Genomic DNA, 17654 nt, shown 5'->3' on the forward strand with positions numbered 1-17654 from the left:
CAGTCAAATACAATAAATTTATCATCCAAAACATAGTACAATATGTTTTAATTCGCGACTTAAAGTGAGTATGCTGATATTGAAGTTCAAATTTTTAGACAATGTAATATCGACTGTAATTTATTTTCTCCGCATTTGTTCTTAATAATTGTAGAACATCATTTTACTATTCCATATAATTTCCTCCAAAAAAAAATTGAATCACTAAAAATATGGAATGGTATGAAAAAGTATTTTGTTCGTCCCAATCAAATTGATATATTTTCTTTTTAGATATGCTATTTAACTGATAAAATAATACTAGTGCATAAAAGAATATAATCTTAGAGAAGAATCTAAGTAGAAACTATAGTTAGAATGGACCACTGCTGTTCTGATTGACCCAATAGAATGCTACCATTAAATTCCATTAATCGCCTTGGCATACGCCTCCAAGTCTTATGGTGTCCAAGGACATTCTCGTCAAATGTGTAGCTAAAGAGTGATGAAATTAAAAACCAACGATAAACCGACTTGAAACCCAGATTGGGACGTCGTGATGGCGGAAGATAGGGCTACGGCGCCGGAGGTGGCTTTGACAGAGATAACCGTTGAATCCACGGCGGCGGAGGTGGATCGATCAAATTCGTGGTGCATTGTTCCGACTGCAGCTCCGTTTCGCATCCCAATCCTATGTCTCTCATGAGCAACATTTCTCAGGTACGCTTCGGTTTTAAATGTTATCAGTAATTTCCGGTTTGTTTCTGTTGTGATGTAGAAATGGTGTCCTCGTGTTTGGAATAGATTTTCGAGTTCTTCGGTAAGACTTTATTGATTTAGAGTTTGGGCAATTAGCGGAATGTATAAATAGTATATTGGTGGTTATTTCGGCATCGATTTCATTACGTCCTGTTTAGCTGTAAGCCTGTAATCAGCTCACATGATCTTTGTTTATTCAAATTTGGTATATCCAGATATAATTGATTGCCGCTTTTTATTTTATGCTAGAACAATTGGTTAATTTGCTCATGAATGCTTATGTTTGTGACAATGTTTCCGTTTTTGTTACTCCACTTTTTTAGAAAATGCTTATCTCAGAACATCTGTATGATATTCTGTAGCTGCACACCTCAGTTTTGTATATTATCTTCATTTTCTGTATATTCATTATTGATAAATATGTTTATAACTTTATTTGATGAACTATCTGTTATAGGTATGGTATCTTTCACTTCTCAGTTCTCATAGTAGATGAGCTTTTCAAGAAGTCGGCTTGTTGAGTACTTGGATCCATTCCTTAGTATTATTGGTTTTGGAAGAAAGTAGAAACCATCCGCCTCCTGCTTCTGTTGAATAATCTCTTCATTTCTTAAAGGCAATTGAGTTCTGTGAGAAGTGGAGTGGTTTGTTTGGAATTCATTATTGACATCTTGGATTAGGTTACGACTATCTCAAGTATGCATACCCTTCGTTTCCAGTTTCCTAACCTGCAAGCTAATTCAGCATGCATACAAGTTACAACAAGTGAGGAGGGAGAGGGAAATGAGAACAAGAGATATCTCGGAAGAGATATGAATCTTTGGAAGCAAAAATAAAAGAGGAGATACATACCAGTATTGATGAAATTGACTTGAGTGTTTACGAATTAATAGGATGAAGGATGATGGCATGCAGTTTGATCCTGTATATGATGAGAAATGGAAGAAATTTGTAACTCAGAACTACAACAGATCCAGCTTGTTTCTTTGAAAGAGGGGAAATAATCATAGAAGATAGTTCAAATGAAGTTGTTATCACTGCTTTGAGGAACCCTATAAGGCTAACCATCTTGCTGCAGTGCAGGAGTGGATTTCTGTTCTTATAAGAGTGGAGTGGCCGATCTCCCTTTCGGGGTTCTGCTTTGAAAAATATAATAGATATAAGAAATCTCGATGCAAAAAGAGCTATAAATTTGTCGAATGTAACTGAGAAAAGAAATGCTTGAAGCAGTGAAAGTAACAGTCACAAAGATCCTGTATGAAGTGAGCTTTTGGCTGAAGCTACAGTTCTTAACTGGGAATCTTCCCGGATCGTTGGGGACCAAATGAGGATGTCTTGGCTTAACAAAAGGGGACTGAATGTTGAAATTCACTGGGGTAGGGTCGACCAGGATGCATGCAGTTATACAAGCTGAGAAAATTGCAGAACTGAACATGTAGGCATCCATGTGTGAAGAAAAGGCTCTCATAGTCCAACCATGTAGAGCTCCTTTGAAGAATGATGCACTTTGTCAAAGAAAAGATTCGAAAGTTTGCCCATTTCATGGACCCATCATCCCTTGAGATGATGGAGGAAATCCAATCAACCGAAGAGACTGTCAGCCAAAACCAACCAGAAGAATCTAGTTCAATGCCGAGAGTAATGTGTTGCACCAGCTACTGAAGCAAGCTGTAAAGAATATTCGAGGGAGGGACAGAGAGGACTAAAAACTGGGAGAAGTAGACAAGCAGGTCTCAAGCGAGCACAGTGAAGCTATGCTCTGAGTCCGAGGTGCAGCAATTGCTTCTTCAACATCCTATTATGTAAAGGAAGGTACAAACGCTCACACCAATGCTGAAAAAGAAAGAAACTTATAAAGACAGTTTAGCTCAAAGGTTATTGAACACTAATGCCAGAGATTCTGCTATCCGACAGTTGACGATAGCAGAAGAGGGCATTTCCTAACAATGGTAGAATTAGAATATACCCAAAATTTCAAAGCAGCTCTTCTCGAGGTACACTTATGTTTTGGTTCATTAGGTGAATTGTAATAGTTAGATTTGGACAGTTTCACTGTGGTTATTGTCTGTGCCTCAGTTTTGCAGCCTTGTTTTTAGTTTTCACCGAACTTTTTAAAGCTCTGTATGATCTGTGGTTTGTTAGAGAATGAAAAATAAAATAGGCGTCTCTTGTCCTGCTAAAGCCAAGCCATTGCCTCTCTCCTAATAACGAACAGTTTGTCGTTCTCTCACTGCAGGTAACTATATACTATTAATATATCTGACTTCAAAATTATTCATGATGTTATAGTATATTATATAAATGCAATAATTTGGATAGATTCAACTGATTTTGACAGGAAATCTGGCGAGCATTGAGGAAAATGTCAATCATTGAAGACTAAGAGAAGCCGGCAACAACAACTAATACTCTCTGTCAATGATACTACAATAGTAGGTATTGATTATTTTTGCATAAACACGAAAATTTTGTAAGGGTAAAAAGAGGGGGTCCCCTCTCCTCCCATCCCAAGTTTCACTAATTAGTGTATTGAAAGAAGAGTGAATAAACACAGGCCACATGGCTTAAAGGGCATAAAGAATAATGGAAATCTTGACGGGAGGAGTAAGGAATTGTTGTCTAACCAATCAAACAAGCCAAAGATGCTTCATAAATCTTTGGGTCACTCTAGTGCTCCTTTTTACTTTTTTTTTTTTTTTTTTGTCTTGCTTTTGAAATTAATATTGATTTTAAGTAATTTGTAATAGCGATGCTTTTGCTTTTATGCCACTATATCTCCAAATGTAACACCTTCGACAATCATTGCTAATAATTATTGGCATAACCCAATCTGCTGGCAAAAATCCAAGCAACTTTTCAAACACGCTATTTCTTTTGTAGAGTATAATGAATTATGGCCGTTTAGTTATGCACTACCACTGTTATTCGCAATCATCCATATAAGAAAATTTATCATAGTACTAGTATATTTTAATCAAATGAGCAATGTATTTCACGATAACTATAGATAGCAAAACTGATTTGGGATAATATTTTCATATGATTGTAAGTTTTAAGTTTTACTCCGTATAAACTTATACATGATCCACACTTATCTTTTTCCTTAACTTTACCACTAGTCTCATCTCTTTTTAGTTGTGCATATTTATAGATCCTAAGTAAATCAGTAGTAATATGCAAATAATAGAAAAACATGAATATCAATAAAAAAATTTATAAAATTATAGTATAATTAAAATGATCTAATTGCATAATTATTTGTAATCTCCTTGGATTTTCTATGTGAATAGATAAACCCACTACTTTTGATGGTTATTTTAACAATGCAAAATATGAAAAATTGAAAATGCGTATACATCGGGCTAGACAGTCAATAAGGGCTAATGTGTAAAATTAACACACAAACCAAACAGCTAGTAATACCAAGATAGATTATTTTATCATAGCAAAACACGGAGCGTCCTTATTGACTCTCACATGCTTCACTCGTCCATCGGGACTTCAAGTTGAGCCCGGAAATGAAGACAGAGGCTCCACATGCCCTAACATAATTTATAGTGCTCCGGGCATGGAAGAACATCCTTAGCATCTGACATGCATATTTAATTAGGTCCATGCCATTTCAAATTTCAAATATTTTACAATGAAGCCTGCATTTATGAGCTCTCAACCTTATTTTTGTCCCAATTTGATTCCACATCAAGAAAGAAACAGGACATAATCCACCCTTTTGAGTCTTATCCAAGAGGACCTTCTATATCATAGCATATTCATAGATGTGATCAATAAATGTGAATTTGTTTATAGTTGTATATTTATTATTTTAGATATTTCAAATTTTCCGAGTAAACTCAATTCGTATATAGTACTCCTCTAGTATAATAAATTGGCACAAGAATTCTTAGTAGGTTGGTTGTATAATTATTCATCCACCAACTATATACCAAGTGCCAAGTGGGTATTATATTAAGAAAAATAATTTTCTGCTCATGTATTTGCAAACATTAAGCCAATGTAGTAGGTAATTATAATATGGATACACAACATGAAATAATACTCCTACTAATAATTGCAATAACATTGAGATAACTTTCCCTATCTGAATTGCCATATGAAAAAACCAGATTTTCATGTGTTTTTTTTTAAAAAAAAATCAATAAATATTATGGCAAGATGTAAATTGACATCTCTCTGTCAAATACACACACAAACAAGGAGAAAACAAATTTAAAAAGAAAAGAGAGCTCTCCATCAAGAAAAGCGCCTCCATTTGAGGCTCCTCCAATTTTCTTTTGTAACCCTTCCAAAATCTCCACTATTAGAATTCTGAGAAATCCCCAAATTCAAAATATCGCCATTCCTCGCACTCTCCAGAAATGATCAGCCGTTTGATCTGAGCAAAGAAGTAAACAATTGCGAGAATGGAATCCAGCATTGAATGCGTAACTGACGGATTAATGGACGAAGATGAGATCTCTTCTCAGTTTTCGTCTTCGAAGTCGTCTCACACTAATATCAACACCAATAATCTGAATGGGATGGTTATTAATCCGGCCACGAGTGTTCACGAGCTTCTAGAATGCCCTGTTTGCACCAATTCTATGTACCCTCCAATCCATCAGGTTTCTCTCTCTTCTCTTGCCGTCTTCTTTTGAAGATTCAATTATATCTTGATATTTTTGGGAAATGGGTTTTTAGTTACCGTTGTGATGGGTTTATATGCTTGAAGGTTGAATCTTTCTGATTGTTTTATCTGTTGAATTTGTTTTTGTTGGGATCGTGTTGATTGATGGAAGTTTGTAGAAATTGCTGGTGGAATCTGATTCTTCTTTCCTATCCTCTGCTCGAACAGCTTTTAATTTGGGATAAATTTATGAATGAGTTGGTAGGGTTCGCCGATTATTTATTTATTATTGTTTCATTATTATTTCTTTACTATTTTAGGTTTCACCGATTTTGTCCAATTTCTGCAAAAAAATAGCAAATTTATCGCAATATTTCAAAAACTTGTTATTTTGATGAACCTTGTCTACCTTGATCCTGTTTGGGAATATACAAAAAGTATAGGTTTAAACCCTGGGAAATTTCTTTCTGGTTTGCCAAAATCTGTTTGTTTCCCTTTCTGCATTAGAGTATTGGACCTAGAAGAAACAGATTGAGCGAAATCGATCAAAGCTTGTTCAGGGCTTCCCACTCGACTTGAGTCACATCATAAAATTGTGTTTGCTGTAATAAAACACTGGCAGGAGATTTACAGGGATGAAACTTGACTATATTCATGTTTTTTGCATTAGCATTTGACCTTCAAGCTGCTGATGTGAAATTTTTAGATGAGAATTTAGTTGATTGGTTGGGCCTTTGTAGACATCCTTTCTAAATACTACTACTAGATTGCCTTCAAATGAATTGATCTTGTAGTTATAGTGTGTTATGCTGATTATACTTAGTTGTTTGTTTGTCCTAATGCAAAGACGTTTCCTGCAGTGTCACAACGGTCATACCATATGTTCGACATGTAAAGTAAGGGTCCATAACAAATGTCCGACTTGTAGGCATGAGCTTGGTGATATAAGATGTTTAGCACTAGAAAAAGTTGCTGAATCACTTGAACTTCCTTGCAAGTATTCCACCCTTGGATGCCCCGAGATCTTTCCTTATTATAGTAAGTTGAAACACGAGGCTGCCTGTAATTTTAGGCCTTACACCTGCCCATATGCTGGATCAGAGTGCTCCGTCGTTGGGGATATTCCTTACCTAGTTGCTCACTTACGTGACGATCACAAAGTGGACATGCATTCTGGATGCACATTCAATCATCGCTATGTTAAATCAAATCCTCGGGATGTAGAGAATGCCACATGGATGCTGACTGTAAGTATTTCTCTACAATTATTGTTTCCTAATAATCACTTCTTGTTTCTTTAATATTTAAATGAGTCTTTGAGCTCGGTTACTGCACGATAATGGCAATTTGCAGATTACAATTCTTGTATTAGCATATCAAGTAGGGCTTATCAAGAAAGTTGTGATTGAATATGCTGGTGAACCACTCGTTTTAAGTCTAGATCAATAACATTTGTGGAACTTTGGATTCATTTAAATTCCATCCTTCACCAGTAGAACCCTAGGATATTTTGTTCTGATTACTTATCAAGAAAGTTGCATTAGAAGAATGCTAGTTTACTCGATTGAAGTCTAGATCCCTGATGAAAACCTTGTTGATTTTCCAACGCAGGTATTCCATTGTTTTGGCCAATATTTTTGCCTGCATTTCGAAGCTTTCCAACTGGGCATGGCTCCTGTCTACATGGCTTTTCTTCGATTCATGGGAGACGAGATGGATGCCCGGAACTACAGCTACAGTTTAGAGGTTGGGGGAAACGGCCGGAAGCTTATATGGGAGGGCACCCCTCGGAGCATCAGAGACAGTCACCGGAAGGTTAGGGACAGCCATGATGGCCTAATCATACAACGGAATATGGCTCTCTTCTTCTCAGGAGGGGACAGGAAAGAACTTAAGCTTCGTGTGACGGGGCGAATATGGAAGGAACAACAGAACCCAGATGGTGGAGCTTGCATACCCAACTTCTGCAGCTAATGCTGCTTCAATTGTTGTTGTTTTTGGGTTGTTTTCTTCCCTTTTCAGAAAGATGTAACTTCAAATCTAAAAAATGTGTTGCTATATCACAAGGGTATGTTATGACAATTTCTTAAAATGTAGTTTGTGTTTGCATTAAATCCAATACCATTAGATTGTATTATGAGTTATATATACTGCACCCAAGTGTTTGAATAGAAAAACTGAATTGCTAAACAACAACATATAAAACCAAAGCTATTCAGTTCATTTTTTTTCTACACTTGTATTGCTATATTTTCATTTTTGTATCCATATAAGTTAATTCAAACGTAAATGACACTTTCCGGAATATGTAAGTAAAATTGCACATACTAAAAAACATTTAAAATTTTACTGTAAAAAACATTTAAAATACTCAAGTTAATAGAAAAAAATGTGATTTTTAGAATTTAAATTGTGTAAAATAAGTTACTGTAAAATCGTTGTCGCCGGCCGTGGGTTTAGGCATCGAAACCGTTAAACCCTCTCTCTTCATCTTCTCTGTCTCTCTCTGCTCCTGAGGAAATAGTTGATGCTCATGGAGTTTCCAAGCTCCAGAATATCCACAAATCTTCAAATTTCTGCACCAATTTCCTTCCTCACACGGAAAGGCACGAGATATCGTTCAACTCTGACCATACCTAACTCCAAGAGATTCCCTTTGCAACTACCGCTTTCTACAAATGTATTTCGCACAATTCCGTCGAGAAACTTCCGGATTTCAGCTCATTTCGGCAGAGCTTCTAGCCGCCAGAATTATCTGAGGAAGAAACTCACCAAACAACACAAGCAGCATCAGGTGAGTAAACACCTTCATAAATTCAATACGCATGACTCCAATTTTGAAAGTTCTAGTGAAATAACCTTGAATCTCGAGGGTGGTAGTGGCGTTAGTGACGAACCGCTTGATGCTTACGGTGAAGATAGAAAGAATGTTGATGATAAGTTAAGTCAGAATGAGGGTGTGATAGAATTGGGAAAGGATTTTAGGAAAAAGAATATAGGGGAATCTATCATGTGGAACAAATTGGAGGGTTGGGTTGAGCAGTATAAGAAGGACTCCCAATTTTGGGGCATTGGAACTGGTCCTATATTTTCTGTATTTCAGGATGCTGAAGGTAAGGTAGAGAGGGTAGTGGTGAATGAAGATGAGATTTTGAGGCGAAGTCAGGTTGATCCTCAGTTGGATAATGAAGATGAGGTCTTGGCTGAAGTTGATTTTAAGATATCTTTTGCAAAAGACTTGGCAAGAGAGATGGAGGAGGGGAGTAATGTTATTCCTAAGAATAGTTCAGTGGCTAAGTTTGTGCAATCTGGTGCTGAGGAATCGCGTTTTGTGGAAGCAGTTCGCAGTGTTGCAGTGAAGCCAGTTTCATTTCCTAGTATGTCAAAGGTTGGGGTGTTAGTATTATGTGGCTTATCTGTGGTTTGGGCAATTAGGGGGCTATTCACTGTTGGCAAGGATAGTAAAGGTGAATACACAGCTTTTGAGAAGGAGATGCTGCGGAGGAAAATGAAAGCAAGAGCGAAAGAAGAGAAGATGGTGAAAGGTAGTGTGGAAGTAATGCAGGTGCCCATAGAGCCTAAAGGCGTGTCGTTCAAGAGGCCTCAACTTGATAAAGAAGAACTTGTCAACAGCATTATTAAGGCAAAGGGGTCAAATAATCAACTGGGGATAGTGGACCAAACTTCTGAAAATGAACTTCAAGGCAAAATTGAAGAAATCAGGGCAATGGCACGGCATGCACGGGAAACTGAGAGAAGAGATGCTCTGCAAAAGTCTAATGCAACTTCAGAAAATGAACTTCCTAGGGAGGAGGAGGTATCTGTTGAAGATATTGATGAAAGGAGAGAACATGTGTCCATCACTGACACTGACACAGACGATGTTATTGAACTGTCCATCAATGGAGCTTCAGATGATAAATGTGAGACAGAGCTCCATACCATCACCCCTAATGGAAGCTTGAAATCAGAAGTGAGCTATGAGAAAGAGGTTTCAGCATCCTCAAACTTGACTGATGCCAATGTACATTCTGATGGTTCAGACCAATATAAAAATTCTCCCCCAAAAAAACTAAGAATCATAAAATCTGCCAAGGAAGCAAGGGAGTACCTTTCGAGGAAGCATCAAACACCAGTAAGGAACCAAAAAGATGATGTTGGAAACAACGAACACGCGGATATTTCTAGTCTGGTACCCACTGCAAATGTGGCATCTGGTAACACAAGCCCAGTAATGGATTTAACTGAAAAAGTACATGATCCTACCCCTACAAGTGGAATAGATGAATTTTCGTATCCATCTGAAGATTGCAGCCTGGGTAGTGAAACTCCACAAGGAAATGCGGATAGCCTAAATCATTCAGAAACATCCAGAATATACTCAGATCATGATGTTAATATCTCTAAGAAAGTTGCTGGGGTACCCGTAGATGACATCCCCAACGCAAAAGATACAAATATTGGGACTCTCTGGACTTGTAATAGCGCAAGTGATACATCGTCTTTTCTGGGGGGCATACAAAAATCTAAAGTTGATGCACCTGGCAAGCCCCAGACAGAAAAAGTGCCTACTCAGCTCAGGAACCATAAATCTGAAGATACTGCAAATAATGGAACATCAGTAGGTCTTCAAGAGTTTGTATGTGCTACTTCTGATGAAGTTAATGATAATGAGCTAGCTCCATTAGTAAGTAAGGAAAACTGGATGGAGAAGAATTTCCACGAATTTGAGCCCATTGTGGACAAGATTGGAGCTGGCTTCAGAGATAGTTATCAGCTTGCAAAGGAGAAAGCAAGTCAAGGATTGGGTTCAGAAACTGATTTGACGCAGCTTAAGTCAGATGATGTTGAAAGTGAACTTGAATGGATGAAGGATGAAAGGCTTAGGGAGATTGTTTTCAAAGTAAGAGATAATGAGCTATCAGGAAGAGATCCATTTCATCTTATGGATGAAGAAGATAAGCTCGCCTTCTTTAATGGCCTTGACAAGAAAGTCGAACAAGAGAACAGAAAGCTGCTGAAGTTGCACGAATATCTTCATTCAAACATAGAAAACCTTGATTATGGAGCAGGTAAATGGCATCTCTTATGCACCTTTCTTGAAAATATGAAACAGATCAATTAAAATCTAGCTCTATATATCTATTTTATGGCTTTGTTTGCTCTTTATTCAATATGGGTTCAAAAATATATTTGATTATCCATTTAAATTTAAGAAATACTACTAATTGCTTGCTTAAGATGGGTCATGAGCATGTTGATATAGTTGGTGGGAGAGAATCGTCTTGTGCATTAGTCTTATTTGAACTGCCAAACATGTTGCAAGTATTTTCAACAAGTATTGCAACATGCATCTCTTTTATACCATAGTACTCCATTAATTAATTACTGATTTTAAGTTTATCAATCCCGACATCCTTTCCTTTGTGATATTCTCGATATATGTCTTTGACCCCTTGAGTTTCTTTGTTAACCTCTCTTTCTTTCGCTTGTTTCGATTTTGTTATTGTTCCTGCTTTATTTTCTTTTCTAAATTTTGAGCTATATATATTTAAGCCTGGATTCGATGTTATAAAAAGCCCTTCTTCTTATAGTTCAGTAACAGAGGATAAATCATCCTAAGTTAATTTAAGAAGATGCTTTAGAGAGCAAGCAATGTTAATTTTGTTTTAGTGATGTGAGCTGAGTTGAGCCTATTTGATAAGGCATCTAATTTTTTCAATTTGATTAAGTTAGCTGTAGGAACTACCGATCCACATACTCTTCTTCCTATCTAGTTCTTAAAACAATTTGTTATTTGATTTTATCATTATTTCTACTTGAATACCAGAGACATCTTGTCTGGTTGTTGCCATTTTTTGTAGTAGAGAAGTTTTGGGTGTTGCTGTTTCTTGTGTAACTCTATAAGAAATGAGGGTATCTTTCCCTGTAATCATGTTAAAATGGCTTCGAAAATTTTCATGGTCTTGCAAATGTTTTATCTTAGAATTAATCGACTAGAAACAAATTAGACTAAAAAACTCCCAACAGCATTTCTCCACCATATTAATGATTCCAAATATTCTATGGGACTTTACTTGGCAAGTGATAGTTCAAGTGGAGATATTACGTGTTGTGGAAGATATTAGTTGATGATTTGTATTTTTACAACAGATGGCATTAGCGTGTATGATCCGCCGGAGAAAGTAATACCTCGGTGGAAAGTCCCACCTGCAGAGAGGAACCCTGAGTTCCTCAACAACTTTGTGGAACAAAGAAAGGAACTTGTTTCTGAAGGCCTTAAAAGCTCGTTTCTCTCGAGGAAAATTGCAAAAGAAGATGTTAATACATCAGAAAAACTATCTTCCCTCGAGAATAGTGCTGTGGCTGCAAATGACTCTGATCCAAGGGCAGAAGTAAAGAAAGATATTTCAGTGTCTTCAAAGACTGTAATAGAAGGTAGTGATGGTTCTATTAGGGCAGGCAAAAAACAGGGAAAGGAGTTCTGGCAGCACACAAAGAAATGGTCTGAAGGTTTTCTTGAGTCTTATAATGCTGAATCAGACCCGGAAGCCAAAGCTGTAATGAGAGACATAGGGAAAGATTTGGACCGATGGATCACCGAGAAAGAAATAAAGGAAGCAGCTGAGCTAATGGACAAACTCCCTGAAAAAGGATTCATTAAACAGAAACTCAATAAGGTGAGAAGGGAAATGGAACTTTACGGGCCCCAAGCTGTTGTGAGCAAGTATCGTGAATATGCTGAAGAAAAGGAAGAAGATTACCTGTGGTGGCTAGATCTTCCCCATGTTCTGGTGCGCATTCTATTCGTATCTTTGTGATTTATTCAAATGTTTTGAGCAGGTGTCATTCTGTTGCGTCTGATGGTATCGCACGTTCTGTAAAATTTTCTTGCTGTGGCGGCTATGTCCCTAAACAATATCTTTTCCTTGTTTGAATTATGTTGTCAGTGCATTGAGTTGTACACTGTTGAGGATGGGGAGGAGAGAGCTGGTTTCTATTCATTGGAGATGGCTGCTGATCTAGAGCTGGATCCTAAGCCATATCATGTTATTGCTTTCGAGGATGCTGGTGACTGCAAGAATCTTTGCTATATCATACAAGCTAAGATGGAAATGCTAGGAAATGGAAATGCTTTCGTCGTTGCTAGACCACCCAAGGTAATCCATAACTTTGATGCATGGTGCTGCATATGTCTCTTGATCATATTGTGCTTTTGGCAATACCCTTGTTCATAAACGGAACATATGCGTGGATTTCATAACGTTTGACCTGTCTTTGTAGGATGCTTACCGAGAAGCCAAAGCAAACGGGTTCAGTGTGAGTGTCATCAAGAAAGGGCAATTGCAGCTGAACGTGGACCAGACGTTGGAAGAAGTGGAAGAGTCGATAGCAGAGATAGGAAGCAAGATATACCATGATAGCATCACGAAGGAGCGGTCCGTAGATGTGAACGGATTGATGAAGGGGGTGTTCGGCATCACCAAACCTACTACCAAGAGGTATAGTATCTTTTATTCTACAGAGTAGTAGTAAGGACTATAATTTTCTGTTTTTCAATTGAAAACGTATCTGCATTGCCTTGGTTGCAGGAAGAAATCGAAAAGAAAATCAAGGAGGCAAATCAAGCCTTGAAAACGCATGTATTACACTGATGACCCACAAATTAAACTTATTAATGCAGAATGTTGATAGAAAAAAGTGAAATGGCGCTTAGCAATAGAAATATTAATATTAATATTAATGATATGAACATCTATTTTTTTTAATACATTCCCCTTTGGGAAAAGAGAAACAAGCAGAATAAAAAAGGTGACGTCAGCAGCGGACGCCCTGAACCGTGCCGCGCGTGACCTCAATCGTGACCCCGCATTTCACCTTGCTCTCCACTCGGTGCATGAACACCCGCAGCACGCGAACCCTCCCCACCAGCTTCATCCGCGTCTCAATCACCATCGTGTCCGCTTCAACGGCGCCGATCGCCGCCCTCGACGGCAGCGCCAGCGGGTACTTCTGCAAATCGAACTTCGCCGACATCTTCTGCCTGCCGCGGCCGCCGATTCTCCCCGCCGGGATGAAGACGGTGCCGACCGGCTCGCCGGAGTAGACGAGCTGCAGCGAGCTGTCGTAGTGCGAGAACTCGTCGCGGTTGGGGTTGGTGACGGTGACGAATTGGAAGAACTCGAAGTTGACGGTGCCGTTGGCGACGGAGAATGTCGGGAACTGGACGGCGTTCACGGCGATCAGCGGAGGCTTCGGCTTGAAGAGGAAGAAGTAGACGGCGACGGATGCGGCGGCGATTGCCAGCAGAAACACCGTGGCGACGGCGCACGATGCTAGGTTAGTACGGCCGCTCCTCGATTTGGTAGTGTAATCGTAAGGGTTGCGATTATTGTTATTAGATCTGTGATGGATTTGAGGTTCATTCATCTCTCCAGAAGTGAAGAGAGAGAAAGAGGAAGGGAGAGAAAAAAGAGATTGTTACTTACTTTGCTAGGTGGTTTTGGAATCAAGTATTTTATGTTTAATGCAATTACTTTTTATCTAAGAAAAAAAAGAAAGCAATGATAGGGTTTGGGTATGGCCACATCGTTACTTTATTTGAGAATCTTGAATTTCTATGCGAGTTTTTCCGGTGAAAGGGTTTCTTTTGCGGCGGTGATAGTGGCGGAGATGCTGGTTCATAATGACCCGTGTGTAAGTGTGAAGTGAGGTCTCATTGCGATTTAAGTCTTTTTTCGTTAGAATAAACCAATAAGGTTTGGTAACAAGTTGAATCTTTGTCACGTGATTACTTTAACATAATATGATATGGATCCAAATTGATTGTAGGATCGTTTTTAACCACCACTATCTTGATAAGTTCGCATAAATTTTGTAAATTTTGGGAGGTAGTAGTTGGGTTTTTTATCTTTAATAGGGTAGCTTGTGTTTTGATATTTATTGTTCAAGTTGGATCTATATATTTTAGGACTTTGCTTTCGTTGCAACCTAAGATAGGATTATAAATGTTTGCTGTATATGTTAATTAAAGGAATGGTACGTGCATATTCTAAAATTGTTTCTTTATGTAGAGATATTATGTCTCCTCTTCTACATTTGCTTCTTCGACGATATGGTTTGTCTCATCACTTCATTTTAATTATTACTAGTATTTAATTTCATACACAATGAACTAGTAGGAGCCCTGCCCACCAACATCATTTTGAGCCATCCTTGATCCGCCCATGCATCAACATTGTGTACGAATAGTAGTCAAATTTCTTAATTTACACCCCAATTAAGTACGACTAAGTTGAATCGTGTTCCGTTTCAAAATTTGCTAACTAAGTTAGTCATTTTCTTTTTTGGCAAAAAAAAAAAATAGAATAAAGTAAAGTAGGAGATGAAATAAAATAAAAGTGATTAGATGTTTATTTCTCCAAAAAAAAGTGATTCAATTTAGTTGGGACATCTCAAACGAACATGACTCAGTGTCAATTTACAGCAATAAAACCTATATATTTTTATTCATTAGTAAGGCAAACATTGGAGATGGGAAGAGTATTATTTATTTTGAGAAGAGGAACTTAAATGCAGTGCAAAGAATATTGTTTTCTCATTCAGCCTAAGTGAATACTGATTATACTCCTACTATTTTTCAAAAATAAATATGCTTAAGAACATAGGCTTTCTAACATATGTAGTAGAAAATGATGCTCCTAAAATGCTAATCTTCAATAACAACATCCATCCACGACTATCGGCAGCCTTCTACCCTTGTCGACTTCACTATGACACATTGACACTATGTTACCATCACAAATGAAAGGAGTTTCTACTATCACAAGAAATAGATAAATTTGAGTGTGTATTTTCCATTGATGATTTTAGTCAGCCCAGTTTAGGAATGTACAAAACAGTACTCCTAATACATCAATATGATGAAGCAGACAAGTGGAATCTATTTGGAGATAAAAAAAACCTTTTCCCAACATATAATCCCTCTCCTATAATACCTATCTTCTATTTTTCTCTCACTTATAAAAATTGTAGATACTCATATATAAATTTCCAAACCTTTAGGTATTATGCGTATAAATTATATGGGAAGAAACTTCATTTAGTGTTTTTATTGTGTTGAATGAATTTATGATCTTGATTTCATATTTTCACAACAAAATTTACACTATAATGAAGTCAATTATGATTACCAGATTCATCTATTCAATTGACATACAACATTCCCATATCTCCAAATTTGACGCCTAAATATACCCTGTTTTATCAAAATATGAATAACCACTTGAAAACATATTTGTGTATACCAACACAAAAAAACAAAGACAATTCACAAAATATATAAAAGTAGAATGAATGGGTTGTTCCAAAGCCTAAGTCTCCAAATTTGAATCAATTAATTAGGTGAGCGTAGAGCCGTAGCTTTGCAGAGGGGGCAGAAATTGAGGGCACGGCAGAGCCACCTCCTTATGCAGTGGGCGTGAAACTCATGGCGGCAATGCAGGGTCGCAACGAGCCCATGATGCAGACGCTCGAGACATATGCAGCAGTTATCCGTTTCTTCTTCTTCTTCATCATCAGCAACACAATGACGCGTGTTGAATTGAGAGAGAATGTCGTCTTCATCTACGATGTAATTGTGATCATCATCGTCGCTCCCTAACAATAACATCCTCTCCAATTCAGCCACAGTTTGTGCTGCTATCTGCATTGCAGCGTGGCTTTGTTCGATTAGCTCATCAAAAGTGTAGCGTCGGATTTGGATACTAGTTTCCATCGCCATCAAAACAGAGAGAGTTTACAGGAAGTTTAGTGATATGAGAACTAAAGAGTTGGGGTTTTGGGTTTATTATATATAAGCGACTGCGAGGGGGAAATGTCAAACCTTTTTGCTTTCGAAAAAAGAAATACGGGCTGAAATATATTACTGGGCCGTGCGGGCTATATTTTATTCCAATTCCAAACCTTTTTTACAAAATCATACTGGTCTATTACTGGGCCGTGAGGAGTAAAATATTAATCAACTTTCATCAACTTCCTAATTTTAACACCAATTTCCAAATTGTTAATGTGTGCTGTATTTAGATAAATATTGTTGTTGAATATGGAGTAGTATATTTCAGTGCTTTGCTTACGGTAGGATTATTAATGTTTGCTCTCTCTATATACTATTAATTATAGGAATTAAACGTACATATTCTAAAATTGTTCCTCTACATCACGACATGTTTTGTCTCATTTCTTCATTTTAATACTACATCGGATTATGCCCACAATAAACTAGTAGGAGCCCTGCCCACCACCATCATTTTGAGCCATCCTCCCATGCATCAACATAAAGTACGAAAAAATCATACCCAAATTCACCCTAATAATTAATGTTTCTATATGTAATTGAGATTAATTAAATCGAAGGTGGCGGACATCTGCACCAGAGTTCCGGCAAATTGCATCCTAATTTCTCATATCAATTTACATCAATAAGCCAAATTAAATATTTTTATTAAACTTTACTAAGGTAAAGGTTTATTGTTTCTCCAATAGTAGAAGGAAAGGAACTTCAGTGTAAAGAACAATGTTTTCACTTTTCTCATTCTGGATAAGAAAAAACATTGTTGGCCCAAAGAATTTTTAAGTGAATGATTATGTGTTGATAAAGCCTAAGAGTATCCACGATAGAAATCGGCCAGCCATAGGTCAGCCACCCTCTCTTCCTGTCACGTCAGCAGCACTAAAAATTCACCTGCCACGTCAGTATTTACTCAAATAGGTCAGCCATAGGTCAGTCGCAATAAAAATAATTAAAAAACAACTACATTGATAGAATTAAATTTACGATTAAATTGCGGAATTAAATTTACGAGACATATACGGAAAAATTCATTAATTGCATTAAAAAAAATACATCCATTTAAAAAAATAAATTACATAATAAAGAAAAAAAACTATCATCGTGCAGTCTTCCGTGCCCACAACTCTTCAATTATATCCTTTTGGAGTTGAATATGAGCATCCACTTGACGCATGTCGGCATATTCTTGGAGGCGGCCGACTTCATCGAGAGGTACCCCATGTCGTACGCTAGGGGTGGCCGTTCCGTGGCTTGGACCGGCTTCATCGTCATTGGCCCAACTAGTCAGTTGTACGCCTTCGTCTTCGACGATCATGTTGTACATGATTATGCAGGCGTACATTATATCAGCAACGCATTTGACATCCTACAAACGCGTTGGACCCTTAATTGCCACCCATCGAGACTGGAGCACACCAAATGCGCGTTCCACGTCCTTGC

General features: G+C 37.6%; 3 protein-coding genes and 1 pseudogene across 4 annotated transcripts; 3 read left to right on the top strand and 1 right to left on the bottom strand.

Annotated features, from left to right (window-relative positions):
* Nucleotides 1-389: 389 nt before the first annotated feature.
* Nucleotides 390-3434, top strand: LOC125218379 (UV-stimulated scaffold protein A homolog; annotated as a pseudogene). Its single transcript, XR_016132545.1, has 3 exons — nt 390-699; nt 1219-2974; nt 3077-3434. The product of XR_016132545.1 is annotated as a UV-stimulated scaffold protein A homolog (transcript).
* A 1508-nt stretch (nt 3435-4942) lies between these two features.
* Nucleotides 4943-7499, top strand: LOC125223300 (E3 ubiquitin-protein ligase SINAT5-like). The gene is made up of 3 exons (XM_048126383.2): nt 4943-5360; nt 6223-6609; nt 6974-7499. Exons 1-3 carry the CDS (start codon nt 5160-5162, stop codon nt 7334-7336), a joined length of 951 nt encoding a protein of 316 aa, XP_047982340.1. The 5' UTR covers nt 4943-5159; the 3' UTR covers nt 7337-7499.
* A 286-nt stretch (nt 7500-7785) lies between these two features.
* LOC125221907 (uncharacterized) lies at nt 7786-13131 on the top strand. The gene is made up of 5 exons (XM_048124235.2): nt 7786-10434; nt 11516-12156; nt 12313-12522; nt 12647-12864; nt 12955-13131. Exons 1-5 carry the CDS (start codon nt 7890-7892, stop codon nt 12995-12997), a joined length of 3657 nt encoding a protein of 1218 aa, XP_047980192.1. The 5' UTR covers nt 7786-7889; the 3' UTR covers nt 12998-13131.
* Nucleotides 13076-14029, bottom strand: LOC125221908 (uncharacterized). Its single transcript, XM_048124237.2, has one exon. The coding sequence runs from the start codon at nt 13790-13792 to the stop codon at nt 13181-13183; it is 612 nt and encodes a 203-aa protein (XP_047980194.1). The 5' UTR covers nt 13793-14029; the 3' UTR covers nt 13076-13180.
* Between the last annotated feature and the right edge of the window lie 3625 nt (nt 14030-17654).

This window comes from Salvia hispanica, chromosome 1 (genome assembly GCF_029641045.1).
Source record: "Salvia hispanica isolate PSC_SH4W2 chromosome 1, Shi_PSC_v1, whole genome shotgun sequence".
Taxonomy (NCBI): Eukaryota; Viridiplantae; Streptophyta; class Magnoliopsida; order Lamiales; family Lamiaceae; genus Salvia; species Salvia hispanica.

Coding starts and splice junctions, on each gene's coding strand:
- LOC125223300 (XM_048126383.2), top strand. CDS start 5,160: ATGGAATCCAGCATTGAATGCGTAACTGACGGATTAATGGACGAAGAT. Junction 5,361..6,222: donor TGTACCCTCCAATCCATCAG/GTTTCTCTCTCT, acceptor CGTTTCCTGCAG/TGTCACAACGGTCATACCAT. Junction 6,610..6,973: donor ATGCCACATGGATGCTGACT/GTAAGTATTTCT, acceptor TTTCCAACGCAG/GTATTCCATTGTTTTGGCCA.
- LOC125221907 (XM_048124235.2), top strand. CDS start 7,890: ATGCTCATGGAGTTTCCAAGCTCCAGAATATCCACAAATCTTCAAATT. Junction 12,157..12,312: donor TAGATCTTCCCCATGTTCTG/GTGCGCATTCTA, acceptor TTATGTTGTCAG/TGCATTGAGTTGTACACTGT. Junction 12,523..12,646: donor TCGTTGCTAGACCACCCAAG/GTAATCCATAAC, acceptor CTGTCTTTGTAG/GATGCTTACCGAGAAGCCAA.
- LOC125221908 (XM_048124237.2), bottom strand. CDS start 13,792: ATGAATGAACCTCAAATCCATCACAGATCTAATAACAATAATCGCAAC.